Source organism: Sturnira hondurensis, unplaced genomic scaffold (assembly GCF_014824575.4).
Source record: "Sturnira hondurensis isolate 20B ecotype Veracruz unplaced genomic scaffold, ASM1482457v3 Scaffold0021143, whole genome shotgun sequence".
Classification (NCBI taxonomy): domain Eukaryota; kingdom Metazoa; phylum Chordata; class Mammalia; order Chiroptera; family Phyllostomidae; genus Sturnira; species Sturnira hondurensis.
In genome coordinates this window covers 31594911-31620380 of record NW_028093774.1, presented here as the reverse complement: position 1 = coordinate 31620380, position 25470 = coordinate 31594911, and the positions used below count along the sequence as shown (strand labels likewise).

Here is a 25470-nt window from a genome sequence, read left to right as displayed (position 1 = left end):
GGCCGGGAGAAAGAAGGGGAGGGGCTTCCTTTGGACCGGACTTGCCCTCAAAACACCAAATTCTGTAGCATTTGCTTCAGGTTTTATAGGGGGCAGAGGTGAAAGTGAGGCTCCTTCAGAACTCAAGTCAGCGATGCCTCCGATTCATTCATTATTAAGGTATCGAACAGATCCATTGAAGTAAATCACACTGATTTCTTGTCATCTTTTTAACCATGTAAATTATGTAAGTTATTGCTGTTAGCGTTTGGTTGAGGTATGGTTTTGTTCTGCTTGTAGATTTGAAATATTTTCTGGCTGTGGAGAGCCTTCTACCAACCGTAGTTTTAGATACGTTTTGAGAATTTCATCACCTGAGATATTTTCCCCTTTTCTCAAGCACCACATGGTACTTAGAAATCTACAGAGGTCATACTTAAGTTGTTCGGGCCAAGAAATCTATGCCCCACCCCCAACCTTAAGTTCTCTGCTAACTGGAGTATTATTGAGCCGAATGCATTCTAAGGAGTGATTGGAGGGGTAGGTCTTCCTACTCTGAAGGTCTCAAAATCTGTGATAGGTATTATTTTCCCGCAGTAAGTGATTTTGACAGAAGAAATTAGAAATTTTAAAAATCGTTCTGAGCAATAACGCTTAATCTTTTCAAATTTGCACTTTGAAATCTTAAACACAACCACTTTTCAGATGCAAAGAGCTATGAAGAGACAGAGTATTTATTTTTAAACAGTATTCTGCTGAACCTTAGGAGTTACAGAGCCCTCAGAAGTCCAGCAGGGCTTGCTCTCCTACTCCTTAATTGGAAGACCCTCATTTTTATACTTTTTTTACTATTGGGGTCTTTGCGAAAGATTGTATTTCTGTAACTATTTACTGATTAGAAAGAAAAATAGTGACCCTCTCCACTGCCAGTTTTCTAAACATAAATGCTATGTTCATTAATTTAATATTTCCTTTGCCCATAAATTGAAGCACAGACATTCCTTGCCTTGTGTTATGGTCCTGTTCCTATGTATTAGGTTGGCCAAAAAGTCCATTTAGTTTTTCCATAAAGTAACGCATTTTTCATTTTCACCAATGACTATTGATTTGGATATTCTGAGTAGGTCAACTATCCCCTGCAGTTGGCTACTAGTGGGGAGAGGCCAGGACGGCTGCTAAACGTCTTCCAGTGCATAAGACAGCCCCGCAAGCAAAGAATTATTTGGCCAAAACTTGCTAGTAAGTTTGAAACTTCACAAACCACTTTTGACATGTTGGATCAGTCACAGTACCTTCTCCACACACTGCACAAGTCTTTTTTTGCATTTCAATTGTGTTTTTACCTTTTTTGATACAATAAAGCATAATATACAGATAGTGTGGCATATTTTCTTCCATCTTCAATATTAAAATGGCTGCACAAAAATTCACCAATTTTGATGTTTTTTTAAATGCATGTTGATGTGACAGCTATCACAATATAATGTAACAAAATTGTTTCAAATGAAAAAGACAACTAATCACTACTAGGGCCATCATATGGAAAAAAACTAAGTCATTGGCCAATGAAATATAACTCACATTGTATCCGATTAACATTCAATCATGTAGAGATGATTGCTTTTTAACTTAATGAACTGCACATGGAAGTTGCTTAAGACATTTTTTGATTTAATATTAAACATTTTTCACATCAATGAAGTCATTTTGGGAGAGGTATATTAAAACTGGTAACGTTTGCTGGGTACCTTATATATTTGAGAAATAACACGGTTGAATGCTGTAGTCATCACAATTTTTTTACATGGCATAAGTATTAATATATATATGTGTGTACATATATATTTTAACACTGATTGTGTATGTTTATATTTTAGTTTGAAAGGCTGAGTGATGACCATAATTACAGTGTAAACTGTTGAAGGGAACACTGCACTAGGAGACAAGAATTGTTTAGTCATGGCTGTGCTCCAAAATATCTGTGTCTGTGGACAAGTTCTTTAACCTTTTCAGTCTCAGCTCACAAATCAGTAAAGCCAAAGGAATGGATGTATTATTGAATGTACTGACCAGTTAAAATTTTTTACTATATTGTTCAGTATAGTAAAAATGCCTGGTATGTACTTTAGATGTTTCAGCATTATAGAGCTGATTTTCTGTCTGGATTTTGTCTTTAAAAAATTTTTAAGTTGGTGATCGTTCTTTAGGAAAAACATTCCAGTAGGTGTCCTTTATTGACTTTTCTATTAGGATTGGGAAGTCTAGAAAAACTCTTGGGAGGAAGGGGGGTGGAAATTGCCCTGTAGACAAAGGGTGGTTGAGACTACAGGTTGCAACAATCTTGTGGCCCTTGATAGTTTGAAGTGAAGGGTATTACAAGAACACATTATGAAGCTTTTTTTGTCAGTTCTGGTTGAGTCTTGCTTATCTTGTTAATAAACTTTCATTTGAAAATTTGTTCCCTAATACCTATTTTTTCCCCCAAAGAAATCTATAGTAACATCATGTTATCACATGGCAAATATTGCTGATCAGTTACCAAAAATCTAGTCTTTGAATTTGTTCACATTACACCTAGACTACTTATTTATAATAGCTAACAGTAGCTGATTCTAGTTTAACATTTATCAATGTTAATTTACTTAATAATTTAAAAGTAAAGACTAATATACCCATATTTTGCCATGTATAACATGCTCCCGTACATAATGCACTCCTGTGTGTAATGTGCACCCATGTTTTTGACCCAAACTTTCAGGGGGAAAAAATCTTGTTCTGATTTTTTAATTCAGTTTTTTAAAATTTATATTTAGATACTTGTTTTTTATATTATAAAGGAATTTTATCATGTATTTTTGAACACGGTAGGGTACAAGAAATTTTTCTTTAAGGTTTTACATAATTTTAGAGAGGGGGAAAGGGAAGGAGACAGAAAGGGAGAGAAACATCTCTATGTGAAAGAGAAACAGTTGCCTTTCACAGGCCCCCAACCCGGGACTGGCCAGCACCCCAGGTGTGTGCCTCTACTGGGGCTTGAACTGGTGACCCTTTGGTTCACAGTTTGCTGTGCAATCTACTGAGCCACACCAGCCAGGGCATGGTACAAGAAATTTTAAGTGACGAATAATTGCAAAACATAAGAACAAATACAAGGTATCGCAGGTATTACCCATGTATAATGTGCATCCTTGTTTTTCCCTCAAATATTTGGGCAAAAAATTGCACATTATACATGGCCAAATATAGTATGTCCACAGGTAGCCTGTTATCCCAGGAATTCTCAGCCATAACAGCTGGCTTAATTTCTTAAGGTGTAAGTCTGTGATCATGTAGAAATAATTATAAATTGATATTTTGATGACCACCCCAAATGACTAACTCTTGCATGGGCACCTGACCCTAAATGTTACTTTTTTTTTCTCCCCATCACCCCAGGTGTCGCAATGTTTATTGGATAGATACAAGTATATAAAATTAGGGCATGAACAGATGATAACATTTGATAACAAATGAACAAATTTGATAACAAATGCTACTGTTGACTACTTTCCATCCTTAATAGAATCAGAGGAAGAAGGCAGCCATGTAAGAAAGCTCAAGAGGAGTCCTGTAAGGGTTAAGCAAGAAGATAAAACAAGGTGTGGCCCTGTAAAATATAAGGACTTTGGGGAAGGGGGAAGGTGTTATGAGGCATCTAGATTAAAAATTTGTGTCTTCCTATACCTTGGGTAGTAAGTTTATGCCAGAATATGTTGTTCTCCATGTGAGATAATATTGATGGCAAAATTTTAAAAACTCATGTTCTTCATTTATTATTTCACTATTAGCCTTGATGTATAAATTCTCTGAATTTCCACCTGGGATTACTTCCATCTTATATGAAAGGAGTTTGGGTTAAGTATATAAAAATCAAAAGATTGATTATATTCTTTTTTCCTCTTTCTATATCTAATATACTCCATATTACTCAAGAAATAATTTTATATTTTATTATGAATCTCCAGAATATATTACTTATGATTTTGACCTTTGCTTGTCTTAGCTATCTCTGTACTGCCTCAATAATCTCTTTACCCAGCTTTTGTTTTGCTGAGGCAGGTAGGAGGAGCTAGAGAAAATGAATAGTTAAGAGAAGTGAGATTCAGTATACCTTTATCTAAAATGTAATAGACTTTGGAGTTTTTGTGAGAAACTGAGGGAAAGGCACTGGATATTGTATGTTAATAAAGTGGACTTGGTACTGTGTTTATAAAATTAGAGGTGTTTTAAATGTTCCTTGAGTAAAATGTGCAATAAAGAAGGGAGCTTGAGTTTTTATAATTATTAATATGTTTGTTATCTATTGACCAAATGCTTTCATATTTAGGATCTAGATTTAAAGTCAGAGCTTTTGTGGCTATTACCATTTGACTTAAAATCCTATGAGACTGAAGAAGCTACTTTTAGATCAGAAGAAAGTGAATAATAAAAGCCATAATTTATTACCATTTATTTATGTTGGGCTATAATTTTTACCACAACCTTGTAAAACATGTGGTGTTATCTCTTGCACAAATGAAGATACTCATAGGCTCAGAGTATCAAAGTTACATGCCAAGATTTATCTAAAATTATTATCAGATACAAAATGATTTCCAAAATATTTGAGTGGCTTAGATGAGCCCAGTTAGATGAGCCTTCTTGTTCCTACCAGTTAAAATTTGAGAAGTTAAATGTTAGTACTTCTGATCCAGATTCCTAGAATTAAGGGTATAAATTTAATTAAGCCTTTCAATGCAAGGGTCCCTATTAAAACATTCAGAAAAGACTTAAGAAATTAAATGCATTTCTTTATTCCCAAATTTCAGAAATCAGCAGAGCTAATTTTTTGTCTTCAGCTCTCATTGTTCAGGTTGAGGAATGGAATCATGTTCTCACGTGTTGATATCCTTGATGAAGGACTAAGGGAAATGTTTTTGAGTACACACATACTGTAGAGCCACATTGGAGCCTATAGAGAGGAGAAGGTAACACTTCTCAGTGGGCAGATCTTGGGCAAACTGCTTGATTTCATTAGGCCTCAGTTTTCTTTATCTGTCAAATGCAAAAGCCTTTCTCACAGTGTAATCTTGAAGATTAAATGAGATAATTATGTAAAGCAGTTGACATATTTTCTACCATGAAGAAATTACCAAAGGAATATGCTAGCTGCTATTATTGAGTATATGAAATCGTCAGATACCTGGGAGAGTAGTGACTTAGTGTGTGCGACAGGATTGTCTTTGAGTATAAATTTAAATGTGAGTCTGGAAGCTATTAGAACTATAAGAAAGAGAGTAGAGACTTTAGAAGAGCTTGTAAAGGTTGTGGGTATATAGAACTTACATATGAATAGACTAAAAGTTAAGAGGTAAGACAAAGTAGAGTATGAGTAGGTTTATTGGACTTTATGAAGCTGCAGAAATGTTAGGGGTTTGGAGTTAATTATTAGATGGGAGTAGATGGTTAAATAGAGTATAAAAAGCAAACAGTAAAGGAAAGGTGAATGTTCAGACTAGAATGCTTAGTAAGTAAAGGAAATACAAGGGTTGGTATTTTGAAAAGCAGTTAACAGTTCAAGGTTAGAAATGGGCAAGAAAATAATTGCTACAGAAAAAGATGGAAGAATAAGAAAAAAATTATTCTAATTCTTTCTGTAAAAAGAAATAGGGAGTTGTGGTTTTTTTTAGATTTTATTTATTTCTAGAGAGAGGAGAAGGGAAGGAGAAGGAGAGAAACATCAATGTGTGGTTGCCTCTCTCATGCCCCACCTGGGTACCTGGCCTGCAATCCAGGCACATGCCTTGACTGGGAATCCAATGGGGGACCTTTTCATTTGCAGGCCAGCACTCAATACATTGAGCCACACCAACCAGGGCAGTAAAAGGAAATAGAGAGTTTTTATAAAAGGTATTATAGCTTTATATGTGGGTCCTGGGTTACTTAAAGTTGAAGAATTGTATTGGAGCAATTTCCGTCTTACCTTATACCCAAACCCTGGTTTCAGAACTCTAACAGGCTTTACCACTAGCATCTTGTACTGCACCTCTTTATAAACATTACAAAATTAGTCCTAAAATATCATTTTTATCATATTACTTATCTGTTCAATATATTGTACTTAGTGACTCTTTTGCCTCTAAAATAAAGTTTAGAATTCTTGGTTTGGCTTTTGACATTTTCCATGATTGGACCTCAGGACTGATCTGTTTCAACCAGACTGGTACACTTGTATCTGTGGAACACACACACTTTCAGTGGATCCTATTTCGTGGTAATTGGTAGCTTGGAATTCTTGCCCTTCCTTCTTCACCTTTTGTTTTCTCCTGTATCAAAGCTCATTTCTAATATTTCCTCTTCCACAAAACCTTCCCTGATCACCAGAGTATTTTCTCTCTCCTTTTCTCTACTTCCTAGCAGTATCTATTATATTATTTGTAGAACTTGAATCATATCATTGACAATCAAGTACTTGTATTTTAATTCTAATTTTGTGTTCAACCTAATTATAAAATTCCGAAGGGCAAAATGTCATAACTTTTTATTATACCCAAAGCCTATCACAGTGCCTTGAGTATAGTAGGTATTCAGATATTTTGTTAGTATTAGGCAAACTCTACCTAAGTGGGAGTGATAGCAATAGGAAGTGGTGGAGGAATTTAAGAGCTTTCTGGGAGCAGATATTTACTGTATTACTTATTTTGGCTGGACCTGGGTATTTAAGAGTGAAGATTATATAAATCTGAAATGTGACAGAGTTTATGTTGGTATAGAAAATTAGGTTGATGGATTCTGGATCTAAAGGTTTCATGTTAATTTCCTGTGTTTGGGCGTTGAAGCTTAACATGACATTCATAATCATGCATCTCTTTCCATTTGTAATTATAATGAACTATACATTTTTTAAACAGAGGAATTGTGGAATCACAGTAACGAGACATTGTATTAGCAACTACCAACTGATTTTAATGTGAACCAAACCAATGTCTAATATATGTGTGGTTGCCTCTCAGCACCCCCAACTGGAGACCTGGCCCTCAATCCAGGCGTGTGCCCTGGAATTGAACTGGAATCCTTCGGTTTGCAGGCTGGCACTCAGTCCACTGAACTACATGAGCCAAGGCCAAATGTCTAATATGTAAATAGTCTGTTCATTAGAACCTCTAAGCTAAACTTTAAAACTTATCAAAACTATTAAACTATTTCTAGTAGTTAGAAAATACATATAAATTTTTCTTTATTTACTTTTTAAATGAATAATTTCATATAGGCAGTCTGTGGCTGCTTAGATCCATTTATTGGAGTATGCTACTAAGGAAACCAGAATCATGAATTTGATTTTTTTGTGTGTGCCTCTTCGTTTTTTTTAGCTTTGACATTAGCTAGTAATAACAATTAGCATTATTGAGCACTTATATGCCAGGCATCATTATAGAAATTTTCAAGTACTATCTTATTAAATATTCACATCTGTATGGGATATATACTATAATTACCTGTATGTTAATAGATGAGGAAATTGGGACAGAGGTTAACACATGTCATTGGACTGTTCAGAGTAATTATATGCAGGTCACTGCAGTTTTTTTGCCACTACTAAAAGAAAATGAACTGGTAGTTGTGATGGATTAGAAAATGTTTGTGTAGGGAGGATACAACTATAGTTCCATTGTACCCAAAAAGTGAATCTTGTAATTGAATTGGGCTCTGAGGTAGAAGTGTACACTAAATTTGAAAAGTACAGTATTGCATGTCATGTCACCTACCTTTAGAATTTTTCAACAAGAACTTAACATTTTTAATATTAAAAAAGCGGATAAGATACAGTCATAACTAATATAACTAGGACTACAAGCCATATACAGTTTTGTTTTATTCATGTTCATTTCTTTGCAACCCACTGACGTAAATGGTTTCATTAAGTCCTTTATTCAAATGAAATGTTCAGTGAGTTTAAGAAGATAGTCTTAAATGCAAGCTACCTAATTGGTCTTATGATAGAGATTATACTATAAATGGAACATGTTACATTAAGATTTATGAAAAATAAATTCCTTGAAAGCAGGGACCAAGTTTTATTTGTTTTAAATAGGTGCTCAACATATGACTAGTTAATCTTAGCCTCCCTGCTCATTTTCTGGTGATCACATGACAAAATTGAATGTGAGCCAGAAATATAGCAGATTATGAGAGCACATAGGTCATGTATAATCCAGTTTAAGTTTAGGCTGGTGCTTTGTATTCATCAGAGATATGAATGTCTCAGGCAGAGGTGTAGATAAACAGGGTTTTTTTCGTTTTGTTTTGAGTCATGGTATATGTGGTTTAATTTTTATTTAAAGAATATGGTCAAGAACTGTCGTGCTGTTTCAAACAATTATAACTATAAATCATTGGCAAGTTTGAATGAATATCTTGGCTTCATAGCATTGCTCCTTTATTCTTTAGAATGAGTGGTAAAAATTGCATTAAATTGGCATTCTATCTATAGGAGATGAAACTTGCTTAGGAGATGAAGCTTGCTTTTGTTATCAAAATTTAGATATGAAAATATTAATAGTGATAAGCAAGGAAAAGCTGTATATTATTTTTTGGTTTTGTTTTGCAAACAGGGTGATAAAACTTAAACAGGCTTTAAAAAACGTCTTTGAGGTATGTCATCATGCTTTAGAATATAGCAGTAAATAAAGTTTTCACTTTTTATAAAGCAGCAGAATATTATCCTTGCACAGTCTGTAAAGCTGTTTTGAACACCAAGAGGCCAATCTCAGAATGGACAGCTTAATGCTATGTTACTCCATATCTGTTGTCTTCATTTTCTCCATCTGTAGAAATGCTTCCTGATTCTATAAACAAGTACTTCAATGAATACTGAGCCATCTACTGTGATCTGTAGTCTATAGAACGACAAAGTGGAAATGGCAGGATACAGTTTGTTTGCTGGTTAACTTCTATGGGATTACCTGGGTGGAAAAGAATTTCTGTTGATAAGGGAGAAGTCATAATGATGGCTGTCATTCATTTGTTTTACATATTAATCAAATGTCATGATGTGGTAAGTACTATGAATAAAAAGGTGTGATTCCTCCCCTCATGGATCTTAAAATATAAAATGAGAGATAATTCATTCACAGGATTCTGTGAGCCCATGATTAATGGTAGATCTATTTCCTGAGACAGGGAACAGAGTAGCAGAAGAGGTAGAGTTGAGAAATTCATTTGGGCCATATCATTTGAGGTGTGGCTAATTAAGTGTAGGAGGTAGTTTGTGTTTCTGTGTATTTTTAAAAATATTCACCCGAGGGTATGTCTATTGATTTGAGATAGAGAGAGATGAAAGAGAGAAACATTGACTGGTTGTCTCTCCTATGTGCCAGACAGGGGGTGGAACCACTGCAACCTTTTGGTGCATAGGACAACACTCCAACCAACTGAACCACCAAGCCAGGGCTGTGTGTGTGTGTGTATATAATTTTTTAAAGCTAATAGATAAAATTTTCACTTAAAAAACCCTTTTTTTGTTACTTTCTCAGCACCCTTTTCCATATACACAAAGCCTCTCATGGATGGACTCAGCAAATGATTCTCTTTTAAGATATTAGTTTATATGCTCTGGCTGATGTGGCTCAGTGGATTGAGAGCTGGCCTTTGAACCAGAGGGTTGCTGGTTCAATTCCCAATCAGGGCACATGCCTGGATTGCGGGCCAGGTCCCCAGTAGGGGTACATAAGAGACAACCACACGTTGATGCTTCTCTCCGTCTTTTTCTCCCTCCCTTCCCTTTGTCTAAAAAAAATTAAGAAAAAAAGAATGTTAGCTTATATGGACAGAAGTCTGTCTCTTAGAGACATATTTTTTGATCCTTTTCAAAGTGGGGACATTTCATGTGTGTCAGATATTTAGAATCTCGTATTTTGTGAGTGAATGACATTTTACTATCTTAAATATTTAATGTTTTACTTTTCCCTTCTTTCATCTTGATTATACAAGGTTATCAGCAAACACTTCTAAATGATCTGTGTGAGGGGTTTTGTTTTTAAGCAAAAGAAAAAGATGAATTGCCTGGGGAAATCAGTTATTTTCTGGGTTAGTCTGAGTCTGAAGCTTCACATATTAAAAAATAGCAGACTGAGCCCTGGATGATGTGGCTCAGTGGATTAAGCCCTGGCCTGAGAACCAAAAGGTCGCCGGTTTGATTCCCAGTCTGGGCACATGCCTGGGTTGTGGGCCAGGCCGCCAGTGGGGGGCAGAGGAGAGGCAACCACACATTGATGTTTCTGTTTCTTTTCCTCTCTTTCCCTCTCTCTAAAAATAAATATTTAAAAAAAATTGTACAGTATATACCTGTGTAGAAATTTAAGAAGACTACCTTATGGAGTATTTAATTCAGGTCACAGCACATGTCTAGAAGATAGTGATACATTACAAATCATGAAACATGAATGAGACATCAAAAGTGGTAGCTCTGTCTCAGACATTTTGTGTAACCGAAACTAGCTAATATCTGTAAAAATGGACTCTGGTTTAGGTACTTGTAAGTTTTTACCTAATTCAGCAAAGACTAATTATTTTTTAATAATAATCTGGTAGAAAAAAATGACCTGTCATGCTTTATGGAAATATTGTTTAGAATAGAAGAGATTCATATGATTTAGTTTGGTTGGTTCAATTGGTCGGTTTTGGTCTGCTTTTTGAAATTTCATTTTTTAAGGTTTTAATTTAGGGCATTTAAATTAGGGTATTGCTTAACTCAGTATCAGTCTTGCATTAGAACTCATTTCAATGAAATTTGGTTTGTTGGAGGAGGTTAAGTAAATACTAAATTGGAAGAGGGCAGTAAATACTTAATTGAAGTTATAAGCTGAAGAAATATTGGGCTGCTGGGAAGTTTTTAGGTAACTTTTTGATCTTTAAAAATATTTTGCTATAGCCCTGGCTGGTGCGGCTCAGTGGATTGAGCACAGGCCTGCAAACCAGAGGATCGTGGTTTGATTCCCAGTCAGGGCACATGCCTGGGTTGTAGGCCAGTTCCCTGCAGGGGATGCATGAGAGGCAACCATACATTGATACTTCTCTCCCTCTCTCCTTCCCTTCCTCTCTAAAGATAAATAATATATATATATACATATATATATATATCTTTTTTTATATATATAAATATTTCTTTTAAGATATATATATCTTTTATATATATATATATAAAAGAAATATATATATATATTGCTATAGTGTTTTCTGTATTACTACATATATTGATAACCATCTTTTTAAACCTTGTGTAAAAAACTACAGAACACCATACAAAGCCATAGTAATCTTTTTAAGTGGCATCATTGAAATAAAACTCACATAGCATAAAATTTACCCATTTAAAATTTATAGTTCAGTAGTTTTTAGTGTATTTACAGAATTTTGCAACCATTACTACAATTTCATTTTTAGATCATTTTCATTATACCCCCCCCAAAAATCTTGTATTCATTAGTAGTCACTCCCTATTCTCCTTTCCCCCTAGCCCTTGTCAACCACTCTTGTACTTTCTGTCTCTATAGGTTTTTGTCTTTTGGGTATTTCCTATAAGTAGAATGCAGATAACTTTCTGATCAGTGGTTTCTGGACTTAATCAAAATCTTATATATCTCATGAGGCAGGCTGCTAGGAATAATTTAGCCTCCTTTTATAGCTTAAATAATGGCTGTTTTCTCCTCTGACCAGGAAAAATTATTCAATAATTGGAAAACTATCCAAATTTAAACCAAGATTCAGGCTTTCCACGAGTATTAAAACTTCAGCTGACATATACCATCCATCCTCACTTGTAGCGGTGCTTTTCCCTGTGATTTGTGCTCGGTGCCCCCAGCTTTCTTTAAGATGTTGCTGTGGCAGCCACTCCTCTTGTACCTCTCAAACTCAGGTTTGCATGCATTCATTGAAGTGTTTCCCTTTGCAGCTGGCTCCCAGAACATTACCTTCTCATTCCCCTAAACCCAAGAGTAAGGAATAATTAAAAGCAAGAAAAGAAAAATAGAAGAGACTATTCAGACTGCGGAGGGGCAAGGTAGTAAGCAGGAATGGAAATGGTATAAAGTTTGCAGAAACACAATTTGTGGGGAGAATAAAACTTGGCTGCTGCTTAGGAGAGAATACAACAATGAAGACAAAGAAGGCAGAGATATTATAATGTAATAAAAGATAAGAGGTGAAATTTCTTAAATTTTCAGTTCTAAATTTTGAATCTCAGTAATATGTCAGTGAATCGTAAACGATAATTTCATTTTCTGATGAGGATTAGTACCCTTGACCTTTTTTCTTTCTAGAACTTTGTGTAGGCATTTATAAGCTGAACTATAGTCATGAGTTGTCTTTTGGATTGTTCAGAAATCTTCAGGTTTGAATCAGTATAGAATGGGAAACCCATTTCACCTTGGGATTATTCAGAAAAGTCCCACAGAATTATAGGCACTGTCCCCCTTGGAGTTTCCTAACTGGAAGGGCAGAATCCTCTTCTGGGTGCCCCCATATTCAATGGGTTGCTTCAGAGGTCTAGAATTACCCCAAGTATGACTGCTAATTGAGAAGTTGCCACTGCCAAAGAAAATCTTTTTTTAAATATTTTATTTATTTTTATAGGGGAAGGGAAGGAGAGAGGGAGAGAAATATCAATGTATGGTTGCCTCTCGTGCATTCCCTGCCGGGAACCGGGAACAGGCTTGCAACCCAGGCATGTGCCCTGACTGGGAATCGAACCGCGATTGTGTGGTTCGCAGGCCCGCGCTCAATCCACTGAGCTACACTAGCCAAGGCCAAAGAAAATCTTACTCAATTTGAAAAATCAAGGGCCTTCTGGTGGGATTAGAATTAGCAGGATTTTAGGGATAGTCAGTAAAAGTGCCTCAAGAGAGCCAGAATCCCACATTTAGCTTTAAAGTTGATTCAAGTCCTATAATAAGCAAACTGGAAATTTGGGAAAAGAGGAGTACAAATTAATAAGAACTGTTATTATCTGTACTTGACCACTTAGGTGATATGTTTCAAACCCCGTATTCAGTTCCTTGATCCAGCAATATTGCCTACGGTATTTTGTATATAAGTTTTTTAAGGAGCTGGTGATGCAGATAGGTTACTTTTTTTAAAAAGAACAATAGGCTACCTTTTACTATTTTTTTAGAACAACTGAGAATTGTTACATAATAGATAAAGTGTAATACCTGATTTAAATTAATGTTTTTAGTATTGGAAACCAAGTTAACCAAATGTCTGTATATATTTTGTTTCAATAGCAAGTATTCCTTTGTTTACAAAAGAACTCTATATACAGGGGTAGGCAAAAAGTAAGTTTACAGTTGTGTCTATGGAAAATAACACAATAATAATAGTGCAAGGATAAACTGTGTTTTGTGTACTCACAACTATAAACCTTCTTTTGTCTACCTTATACATTTGACCGTTGAACAACATGGGTTTGAACTGTGCATGGGTCCATTTATATACAGATTTTTTCAATAAATGCTATAGATCATATTCTTTTGGGGGGGCTTTTTTTCTTAAGTATATTTTATTGATTATGCTATTAACAGCTGTCCCAGTTTTTTCCCCTTTGTCCACCTCCGCCCAGTATCCCGCTTCCCTCCAGCAATCCCCCCACTTTAGTTCGTGTCCATGGCTTGTGACACCAACTCCTGTGTGGTTCAAGGGTCAACTGTAGGTCTTTCATAGATTAGTTACATTGTAGAAGGAAAAGCTTCAGAATAATTGTTGATTTAACTGAGTAATCTAGGATTGAGCTTTATTAAAAATATATTTAACCAGAAAAACCTGTAAAAATTTACTCCTGAGAGAGATTGGAGAAATGTAGACTGTGATCCCATGAACTGCAAACTAATGGATCTTACAGGAAATTTCTACCTTTTACTAAAGTAAGATGTGAGAATTTAAAGGTGCTATGACTTAAGTATAGTTGGAGGGGGGAGAAATACCACAGGAGCATTTATTAAATGAGATTCAGCATTACTATATGGAATTAAGGTACCATTACTTTGCTGGTACTTTAATCTCCTGGTACTTATTTTAAGATGTGCAGTCAGGATTCAGCTACCCTCCACAGGATGGCAGGAGTGAAATAATAGGCTAGCTGTTTTAACACCATTTATTGAAATTTTGTTCTCCAGCTATCTTTCTCGATTCTCAGTTATAATCCACTGATCAATTCAAATACCGTAATTGGAATTGTTTTAGTATTAGGCATGGCAAATTCTTGTGTGTTTTTTTTAACTCTTGGCTATTCTCAAAATTTTTTTCATTTGAATTTTGGAATCAAGGTCTGGGAACAAGAAGATCCAGTTGTGATTATATTGAATTTATTGATTAATAAAAGTAGAATAAACATTTTTATGATATTGACTCTTTCTGTCTTTTATCCTGAGGCTCTCTTTTTCAAAAAAAAATTTTAATTGATTTTGGGGTAGGGGGAGAGGAACATCAATTTGTTGTTCCACTTGTTTATGCATTCATCTGGTTGATTCTTGTATGTGCCCTGACTGGGGACTGAACCTTCAACTTGGGTCTGTCGGGATGATTCTCTAACCAATTGAGTTACCTGGCCAGGGCCTGAGGCTCTCTTCTTAAAGGTACTGAATATTTCTTGTTAATTTTGTAATTAGATATACTTGTGTTTGTAAGTGATGGTTATTATTTCTATAGCCAGGTAACCTTATTGAACTTTTTTCCCCAATAATGTTTTAGATTTTGAGTTTGCCGTCCGTTTGGTTATTATCTGCAAATAACAGTTTGATCTTGCCTCATAATTGTATGCCTCTTTAAAAAAATCTGGACTTAAAACAACTGCATTGATCACATTTCTAGATACTGCTAAATGATAGGGATAAGAGCAGGTATTGCACTTAGAATTGTTCTAATCACTGTGCTTCCTGTTTGGCTTGAAATATATGTTATCCTATTACCGATGAATCTTATCAGATACCTCTTGGCATATGAAGAGATGATCATAAGGTTTTTCTCCTTTAACTTTTTAAAAGATGAATATTGTGTTCATAGGTTGCTGAATGTTGGCTCACAGTTAAATTCCTAAAATGAACCCTTCTTAGTGATTTGTAATAAATGCTTATGTTTTACTTCAGGTTTTTTGCATCTATATTAATGAGTGTGTTTATAAGTTTTTTAGTGCTGTCAGTTTTTATATCTGGATTATGGAAGGTTTATGAAAAGAAGTGGGAAGTTTTTTTCTCTGTTCTTTAGGTAATTTAGATAATTTGGGGTTATATGTTCTTTTTAAGGCTTGAAAGATCTTGGTTATGAAATTGTCTTGCCCAGTGCACTTTTATTTTTAATTATTTTGAAAGCAATTGAAATTTACAGAAAATTAGAATGAAAAAAGTACAATGAACATCCGTATTTACCTAAATGACCAGCTATTGTTAGCATTGATAAACATTTTCCCCCTCTTTGTGTGTACATGTGCATATTCTCTTTACACACACAAATATATATAAGGCAGTGCACAATCACACATGACACTTTGTTGTAATATCTCTTTGGTCTTCTTAAACCTAGAATGGTTCTTCATTCTTTTTGGTTTTTGTTTTTAATGAGCTCTGGAGGGTTTTCTGAGGGATAGTTCTTTAACAATTTTCTCATTTTGTTCCAAAGGGACAGATTATAGGCTATCAGTTCTTGGAAAAAAATTGGTAATTTGTTTCCAAGAACATTGTCATTTTCCTTTATATTTTCAAACTTATTAGCAAAGAATTAATTGTACACTGTGTTTTATAAAAAAATAAAACATGCTCCTATCTGTGAGAGAAGTACAGCTTATTTGGTTTCTAATTTTCATAATAGTTTTTCTCAGTTAGGCTAACTATTGGTTTACCTGTTTTGCTCCGTTTTTTCTCATGTAACTCATAGTTTTCACCTTAATCTTTCATAGTACACTCCTTTAGCTTTCCTTAGGTTTTGTGTGTGTATATGTGGTTGTACTGTTTTACTTCTTGAATATTTAATATACTGATTTTCACTTTTTACTAAAAGAATGTAAGTTCCTGAAAAATATTTGATTAGAATTTGATATGAGGTTTTTCTCATTATTATTGTTTCTAAATATTTTGTAATTATAAAAATATAGAAACTTGATGCATAGTTGATTAAAAGCATGGCTTTTAGAGCAGTTTTCAGATGTTTGAAGTTTTCTTTTTTCATTGTTACTAGTATCTACTGTTATTCTATTACAGTCAGATAATATGGTCTGTTTTCTGGGTTTTTTGGTCCCCAGGGCAGTGTGGGTGGGAGTGTTAGGAAACTCTAAAGCTTTTGTTTTCCAGTATAAAGTCTAATAAACACTTGATTTTTAGTTAATGTTTTAAGCATATTTGAACAAAATATATTTTGATTTCAGCATATGGTATATTTGATAGATTTTCCATGAGTTATTTGGCATAAAATTTTTAGCACATAAGTTAAATTATTACTTTAGACTATACCCATATCAACTTGTAAAGACAGTCATCCTGTTTATTGTTTTATTTCTTATGTTTTCTTTGTTTGAAATTAAAATAGCAAATTCTTGATTTATTTTTGGTTGTATTTGTTTGGCATATTTTGCCTGCTCCAGAGTTCTGTATTCTATGACATCTTCATCATCGAGTATAGGGTTTTTGAGGAGAATGAGTGAGGTAGTGCTTATAAAATACTGAGAATTTTTTTTAGAATTCTTAAATGTTGTCTACCATTAAGGTGTATCATATTAATCATCATCCAGTCAAAACACCTTTGCCATAATGTGTATCAACTTGGTGTCAGAATGGTAATCTGATGAATACCAGCATAAGGAATGAATGATGGCTGGTTTTCATCATTTACCTTTCCTCAGTGGAATTAGAACAGGGTCACAGGAATACGCAGGAGATTATTTTATCGCACCAACCAGCCAGATTTCTCTGCCTGTGTATTAGGTTGACCACAGTAGGAAAAAGAACATGGAGAGGTTGTAGGTAAACTACTTCATTTCCTAGGGGTTTTTCTTCTTCCACTTTTTCTCCTAGCAGCTCACAGCTTAGCATCACCAGCATCATTGGTCCCCTAGTCTCATCACGATCCTGATTTATTGAGGTACTTTTTTCTGTTCCCTACCCCTGAAAATCCATCTCCCCTTTACCTCTATTCAATGTCATTCTATCTTTTTTTTTTTAGATTGCTTTGTAGTCAGTTCTTCACCCTTTTGGTGACTTGGACCCCAAGTCTCTCCATTCCTAGGCTATTACTTATTAAACACCAACCTAAATCCCGACCAGCTGTCTCCCTGCCTTATGTGGGCCCATTCCAGACCAGGGGTTTTGGCTTTTGATTATTGGAAAGGATTAGATTAGCTAAGCGTTCAGGCTTGTCCACAGACCCTTTTATCTCTTTTACAATTTATACCTAGTGGTCATAGAGTAGTGCAATGATAATGATACATATTCCATCAGATTGATAGAATATCAGTAGATTATAGTAGATTAATTTTGTTATATATAAGCTTTGTTATAGGTATGAGGTCTGTCCGGGGAAAGTCCGGCCATTGTTAATAAAATGAGAATGGTTTGCATGACATCAGTGTAACCTGGCAGCCAAGGAGAGTGGACTGGAATGTGCATGCATGAATAGTGACAACTTCATTGTACTAGTCAGTGGGGGCAGTAAGACACCTTTGAGTGAACATTTGTACTGTATGGCCATGGCATTCAAAATGATCAAATAGAGCAACAAATCTGCATCAAATTTTGTGTTAAGCTTGAACAGTCCTTCATGGAAACTATTCAGATAATTTAGAAGGCCACCGCTATGGGCAACCAGTGATTGGCAATTTCATCATGACAGTGCACCTGCTCATGCATTACATCTCATGCAAAGTTTTTTTGCAAAACATCAAATCACCCTGGTGACTTAGCCCCCCTATAGCCCAGGTTTGGTACCCTGCAACTTACAGTTTTCCAAAACTAAAATCACCTTTGAAAGGGGAGATATTTCAGACTGCCAGTGAGGTTCAGGAAAATACAATGGGGCAACTGATGGTGATTGAGAGAACTGTGTGAGGTCCCTAGATGCCTACTTTGAAGGGGGCTGAGATGTCATTGTCCTATGTACAATGTTTCTTATATTTTGTATCTTACTCAAAAAATGTCCCTTTTTCATATTACATGGCTGGATACCTTCTGGACAGACTTCGTATGTATAATTGCTTTACAACTAGAAAATTGAAGCTGGACCACTTAGGGTAATTTAGTATCTTACTGCCTGTATCAAAGACTGAAAACCCATGGAAAGGATTAAAATTTGAACTAGACTTTAAAGGATGGGCATGCTTTTTAAAAAAGATTTTGTTTACTTTTAGAGAGGGGAGGGGGGAGAGAAAGAGGAGAGAAACATCGATGTGTGAGAGAAACATCAGTTGGTTGCCTCTTGAACATGCCCCAGTCAGAGACCAGGCCCACAACCCAGGCATGTGCCCTGACCAGGAATCGATCCAATGACCTTTCGCTTTGCAGAATGATGCCCCGTGGGAGGAAATCTGGCCAGCGGAGCTCCTCCTGGCTGCTGCAGATAAGAAATAAATCATCCTGGACACAATCTTGTTCTGGCAGGAAAGGAGGTGGTGATTCCCTGTAGTGGGTAATGCCTTGAGCCCATCTCCCAATGGCTTTTATTGGGAATGGTATGTGTAGGTGTATATAGCATACATGCAGACTAATCAATCAATGTCAAACCAACTGAGCCACATGGGTCAGTGCAGGTTTGCTTTTTTATAAGTAGGGAGGAGAGGCAAGTGACTCCAGTAACAGGGACTGATATGAGCAAAGGCTTAAAGAAAAGAGTGTGCAGATTTGGATCTTTGTGACTAAGTCACTTTTTACTTTTTCTGAGGGTTAATGGAGTAGGTAATTTGGAGTCAAATTTTAGAAAGTTTTAATGTTCCACTAAGACTTTTGAATTAGTAGGCTTTGGGTATGTCCTGTGAATTCATTGGGCTTTTCTTGATATATACACATACAACTTCCGAGATTCCCCAAAAGAGTCACACATTCAATGCATCCTTAAATGCATGGCCTAGTTTGTGTAAGTTGATGACCACTGCCAAGTCATCTTTTTACCTTAAGTGGTTGTGCCTTGAAGAGAGTGCCAGATCTGCCACTTTTATCTTGGTGCTTTGGTTCTTTCTGCCTGTGGTCCACTCTTAGCTGTTCCTGATCGGTCTTTCTCCGCTTATTCCTTACTAATCTCCAGATTACAAGTCAGCAATACAGTGAGTGACTGCTTATCACAAGAGTTGTGAATTTTTATTGAAAGCTTTCTTTGTCTCCTTCACTCTTAAAAAGGTGGTTGGATATGTATTTTGTTTATAAAGTAGTTATTAACTTAGTTGTTTCTCTTTTTTTGCAGACCTAAAGGATCAAGACATAATGGGAGCATTTTTAGACAAGCCAAAGATGGAAAAACATAATGCCCAGGGGCAGGGTAATGGGTTGCGATATGGGCTAAGCAGCATGCAGGGCTGGCGAGTTGAAATGGAGGATGCACATACAGCTGTCATTGGTTTGCCAAGTGGACTTGAAACATGGTCATTCTTTGCTGTATATGACGGGCATGCTGGTTCTCAGGTTGCCAAATACTGCTGTGAGCATTTGTTAGATCACATCACCAATAACCAGGATTTTAAAGGGTCTGCAGGAGCACCTTCTGTGGAAAATGTAAAGAATGGAATCAGAACAGGTTTTCTGGAGATTGATGAACACATGAGAGTTATGTCAGAGAAGAAACATGGTGCAGATAGAAGTGGGTCAACAGCTGTGGGTGTCTTAATTTCTCCTCAACATACTTATTTCATTAACTGTGGAGACTCGAGGGGTTTACTTTGTAGGAACAGGAAAGTTCACTTCTTTACACAAGATCACAAACCAAGTAATCCGCTGGAAAAAGAACGAATTCAGAATGCAGGTGGTTCTGTAATGATTCAGCGTGTGAATGGCTCTCTGGCTGTATCGAGGGCCCTGGGGGACTTTGATTACAAATGTGTCCATGGAAAAGGTCCTACAGAGCAGCTTGTCTCACCAGAGCCTGAAGTCCATGATATTGAAAGATCTGAAGAAGATGATCAGTTCATTATCCTTGCATGTGATGGTATTTGGGATGTTATGGGAAATGAAGAGCTCTGTGATTTTGTAAGATCCAGACTTGAAGTCACTGATGACCTTGAGAAAGTTTGCAATGAAGTAGTCGACACCTGTTTATATAAGGTAGCTAGACTTTTTCTTTTTAAGATAAAATTATTTTATGCCATCTTAATTACTACTCTAGTATTTAATCATCTTAGACCTGTAGTTCTCAGAAATAAGATTTTGGCATAATTGCAGATACTCTTCACCTGTTATGAAACTATAGGAACATGTTTTATAAATAAATTACCCAGTTACCAAATATGCAGGAGTTATAATCTGAATGATTAGTCTTTTATTAAGCATGACTACTTTTCCCTCAAGGTATTTTAATATTGTGGTAGATTGTCAAAGGTAAAAAGATTATTATATAATGTACAATCTTTTTTAAAAGAGGATAGTGAGAGGTTAGGCCTCAGTATTTATAAGTAAAAAGTATTTTAGAATTTTAATATTTTATTCTTACCATGTGGTATCTCAGTACATTTAGTACTTTGAGACGGTGGTCTCATGAAACTAGCACCAACAAAGAGAATTAGTGATCAGTTGGTGTGATGTAATAGAAATAGTCTGGGACCTGGAGTCAGAATAACTTGGTATGTGGCTGTGTATGACTTAAGGTAAGCTATTGATACGGAAAGTCAATTTATTTGTAAAAAAGGTAAGAAATAATACCCTGCCTCATGTGGTTGTTGGGATGATCAAATGGGATTGTATATGTAGATGAGCCAGATCACCACCTTTATTTTACAGAGGAAGTTGAAGCCAGAGAAGGCTCTGTAACTTAAGAGTCATATAGCCCTGGAATCAAGGCTGACTGCTATTACTTTTGTACTCTAAAGTGTTGAACTCAGGATAGTTCTAACTCAGGATTGTTAAGGAACTAAATTAATGAACTAATGTGTACATACGAAGTGCCTAGTTTAGCAAATAGTGTGTGCTGGGAACAAACTGCTCCCTATCCTAGAGAAGTTAAAAATGACTTCTATACGTTTATATAATTTACTTATTCGGTAGCACTAAGGTTAGAACCTAAGTCTTAAGTTTAGTGTTCTCTTTTGTCAGTAACACTTAACTAATTCTTTGATTGTTTTAAGCAAATGTTGATTATGTACAACTCTTCTCAGGCTATATATTTGCCTTTCTTTTAACATGCAGAAGGAGAAAGTCAACATAATTGTAGTTTTTATATGTACAGTGCCAGCTCTACTTTAAATCTGATCATACTTAGAAACCAGTTTTGCCCTGGCCGGTGCAGCTCAGTGGATTAGCATGGACCTGCGAACCAAAGGATCACGGTTCGATTCCCAGTCAGGGCATGTGCCTGGGTTGCAGGCCACTTTTTGTCAGGGTTCGATGCACCAGAGGCAACCACACATTGATATTTCTCTCCCTCTCTCCTTCCCTTCCCCTCTAAAGATAAATAAATAAAATCTTAAAAGAAAAGAAAGAAACCAGCTTTATGTGACATCCAAACCAAATTTACGTAACATTCAACACTTAAGTTAAAAAAATCAATAGATCAGTAGAGCCACAACTTAATAGTATACACTGTTAATTTCTGAATTTGAGGAGACCCAAACAGTGATGCGTATGTTCTTTGTCTCTTAGTATATGCATAAAAGTAGCATCTATTTGATGGGTTTATTCTGTAGTACTTGAATATTAAATACTTGTTAGCTACATTAAAAGGTGTTTTCTTAAGAGGATTGTCTGATTCAGATATTAGTAAATTATGGTTCAGATTCCACTTTTTCTCTTCTGTATCTCTATTTTCAAAATTACTCAATACTTTTTTGTATGCCACATTTTATGCAGTTTTCCCTCAAGGTATTTTATTATTAAATTCTTTGTATTATTTGCTCAAACTAAGAATATAACATTGATTTTCCCATATGGTGAGATTAAATATTTAAAATGTGGAAGTTAACTCTAATTACTAATAGAAAGGGGGGTATGGGGAGTCCAGCATCTATTCAAGTATTTTAATTATAGCATTTTGAATACTGAGGTGTCTTTAAAAATGAATGTGTTTTCCAAACGTCATTGTTTTGAATTATGGAAGGTAAAAGCTGATTTATAAATTTTATGTATGTAGTTTTCTAATTCCATATGTGTATTTAAGCAAATTAATTAGCCCCACAGTTTACTATAATTTATTTTAAATGCAAATTTGTCAAGTATAGTGTAACCACAGGTCGAATACTGTTTAAGGAATACCACTAGAATTTTCTATTTTGTTGAAGTAAATTAATGTCTGTGTATTGTGTATTTGTCTTTAGGTATCACTTCAAGTTAAGTAGGCCACCAATAAGTGTTCAGAAGTGATTTTGTTTCATAGGATTTTTTAAATGATTGTTGCAGTAGAATTTAACCTGCAGTGTTTCTTTCCTGTCTTTTTAGTGTTGATTATACACTGTGTACTATATATACTATATGTGTATGGAGGGGTACCCCTTCCACATATGTATATATTATTTCCTCCTTAAAAACTATATATTTTTACTAAAACAAATATAATTGGCATGGCTGTAAAGGTTCTCAAGGCTTCCAAGAGCAAAAAGAAAACCAAAATATTTTCTCAAACTTTTTTCTTCCCAGGGAAGTCGAGACAACATGAGTGTGATATTGATCTGTTTTCCAAATGCACCCAAAGTATCGCCAGAAGCAGTGAAGAAGGAGGCAGAGTTGGACAAGTACCTGGAAAGCAGAGTAGAAGGTGGATCATTTAACAAAAAATAAGTAGCTTTATTAAAGAAAAACCTCAACACAATCAGACTTTAATATTTTAGCTTTTAGATATTTACATGCCTGTGACATCTAGTGTTTAGTGTACAAAAGTGGGAAAGGGCATTTCTGTAGTAGCTGTTTAGATGCTTGTAATGTTTTTATCAGTTATATTAGAAATAACAACCAGTATGACCCTGTATGTCTGTTCAGGATATTTTTGTTTAAAAAGGCTTAAGTGATTGTATGCTTTGAAATTCTAGATGAATTCACTGGCATGAAGAATTTTATGCCAGGAAAGTCTGATTTGTTCTTTATTTAATTATAAACATTATTTATGATGGTGATAATTTGATTACCATCTTTTTCTGTAAAGCTGTGTATATGAATTTAAGATCTGAGTTTTTAAGTTTTGTTTTGTTGTGTTTATAAATAACTTGAAGATCACAGCCTGGTTATTAACAACTTTCATGTGCCACAGCTTTTTAAAACTGTTTAAGGCTTTCTTGCCTAAGTCATAAACTGCCTTACCTAGAAAACATAGGCCTGAATAGAAAGACATGCTAGGTCTCTACCTGGCAGAATGTAAATGCTGACGAAATCAAGAAATAAGTTTGGAATTCTAGGAGCATACTTGTTAAAATTCTGCAAATTACTTTGAGACCATTAGAAAGGTGTTTGTAACTCTCAAGTGTAATGCCTTTAAATATGTGAAAAATTTAAATGATCTTCAATGCAGATACTACTTGGTATAAATACTAAATCTCCCCAGAGAATTCCAGTTTACTGCATATATGCACTAAGCATGTAAGTTATGCAGTTTTGGGGGTTTTTTGGGGGTTTTTTGTTTTTGTTTTTTAAGCAGAAAAACTTGGCATGTCTATAATAGTGTTGAAATGCATTTGGGGTTTCTAATGTCATTAATTTGCACGTTAAAGGCCTCTAATAGCATGTAAGCATTGACCTACACACTATTATATCTTGCTGTGCCTGCTTTATTAAAATCAGTCTGCACTTTAATTTTTTCCCCTTTTCTGTTTAATATCAGTTATAATCAATCTGATATTAGAATCGTGATTCGTTTTGATTTGCAGTACTGTTTGGAGGTGCTGTTATGTTTTTATAGTTGTCCCCCACTTGATAGTGATACATTTAGTACTGTGTGTATGTACTATTTAGTATTTCATTCATTGCATATATTATTCAATGAGTTTGTTTCCTCACTATTGCCAAGGGTCTTAGAATTTTTATATTTTAAGTGAGTCATTTCAATGTAAGTTATTTATTTATAATCCAGTAAAATATTTAGAATGGTACCAAATCATATCACATTGGTTCAAACTGCTGGTGAGTGGACAAGTATGAAGACATAAGAAGAATATGTATTGGGATAAGTTGATGTTTAATTTATTGGCTCTTTAACCTGGGCATACATGTTTTCTCACTGATTTAAAGAAACAAGAATAAGTACTGTAGTACTTATTACTATGAAATGGGATCAAATTTTAGAAATAAGTTGCTACTTTTCTTTTTTAGTGTGTGCTCACAAGTTTTTGATGCAATTCTAAATATGCTTTAGGAGCATAATTTTATGGTATACTATTAAGTTTTATATTGCTTACTATTGAGCAAGAATTGCTACCTGAACAGTTTACATTAATACTAAATATTTTAATATGTTGTAGTGTTACTATACTTGTACCATTCAGTTGGAGATTATGTCATAAATTAAATACCATACCCTTTACTGAGGTAAATTTGATGAGACTGCAACTAGAGAATAAATATTTCATTAATTAAAGTCACTATTATATTTAAAAATATAGACAGAATATAACTATTTGTAGTATAAAAGGTATGTCTTAAAAGTGAAAAATAGTACATTTATCTTCCAAAAGAGGCTTTGAGTACCTTTTTCTTTCCTTTTTTTCTTTTAAATACATACATTCACTAAATTGCTATGAGCTTCTAAATCTCATTTGTTTTGAATACTTTTGACTTTTCCATTTATATCACAGAAAAGGACAGAGGGTTTTCAGCTCTTCTCCTATAATCTGTGTCCTTCTAAAACTTGACTTTCAGATTGTGAAAAGATTTAGCTCGTAATTTAAACCCTACTGCCTAATGTTGTGGTCCTTCTAAGCCAATTTGAAATTATACTTGTACGTACATATTTTTAAAATCTTTGCTACTGACTGCCCAGGCTTTAAAGTTGCTAATTTGGAGATAACTGCTAGAATCCCTCAGACTTGGTGGAGGGAGGTATGGAGGAGCAGAATGTGTTTCTATGTGGGTATGCGAAACATAGATCTTCTAAACATATGTGTTCTTCAATGAAAGACAGTCTTTTTACAATTCTAATTAAAATGTATAGTCCAAAAATAGTTAAAGGAATATTTATTAAAATTCATTTCTTTTTATTTTTAAAAACAGAAAGAAGCAAGGCTACTATAGTATGTATTGTCAGATAGTTTAAACATATTGTCCCATGTGGAATAGGAGATAGTAACAGTTTTTAAAGTCTTACATTATTCTTTTTAAGGAT

General features: G+C 35.0%; 1 protein-coding gene across 3 annotated transcripts in view; it reads left to right on the top strand.

The window, feature by feature from the left end:
* Positions 1-25470, top strand: part of PPM1A (protein phosphatase, Mg2+/Mn2+ dependent 1A) — a 34445-nt gene that overhangs the window by 516 nt on the left and 8459 nt on the right. Inside the window, exons 2-4 of one of the 3 annotated variants that reach the window (XM_037031647.1) lie at positions 3542-3617; positions 19426-20279; positions 22800-22917. In XM_037031647.1, coding sequence (XP_036887542.1) covers positions 19446-20279; positions 22800-22917 — 952 coding nt within the window. In that variant the 5' untranslated portion in view covers positions 3542-3617; positions 19426-19445. Of the gene's footprint in view, positions 1-3541; positions 3618-18208; positions 18263-19425; positions 20280-22799; positions 22918-25470 lie in introns of those variants that run through there. The other 2 variants (XM_037031648.1, XM_037031646.1) reach the window with 2 other exon arrangements.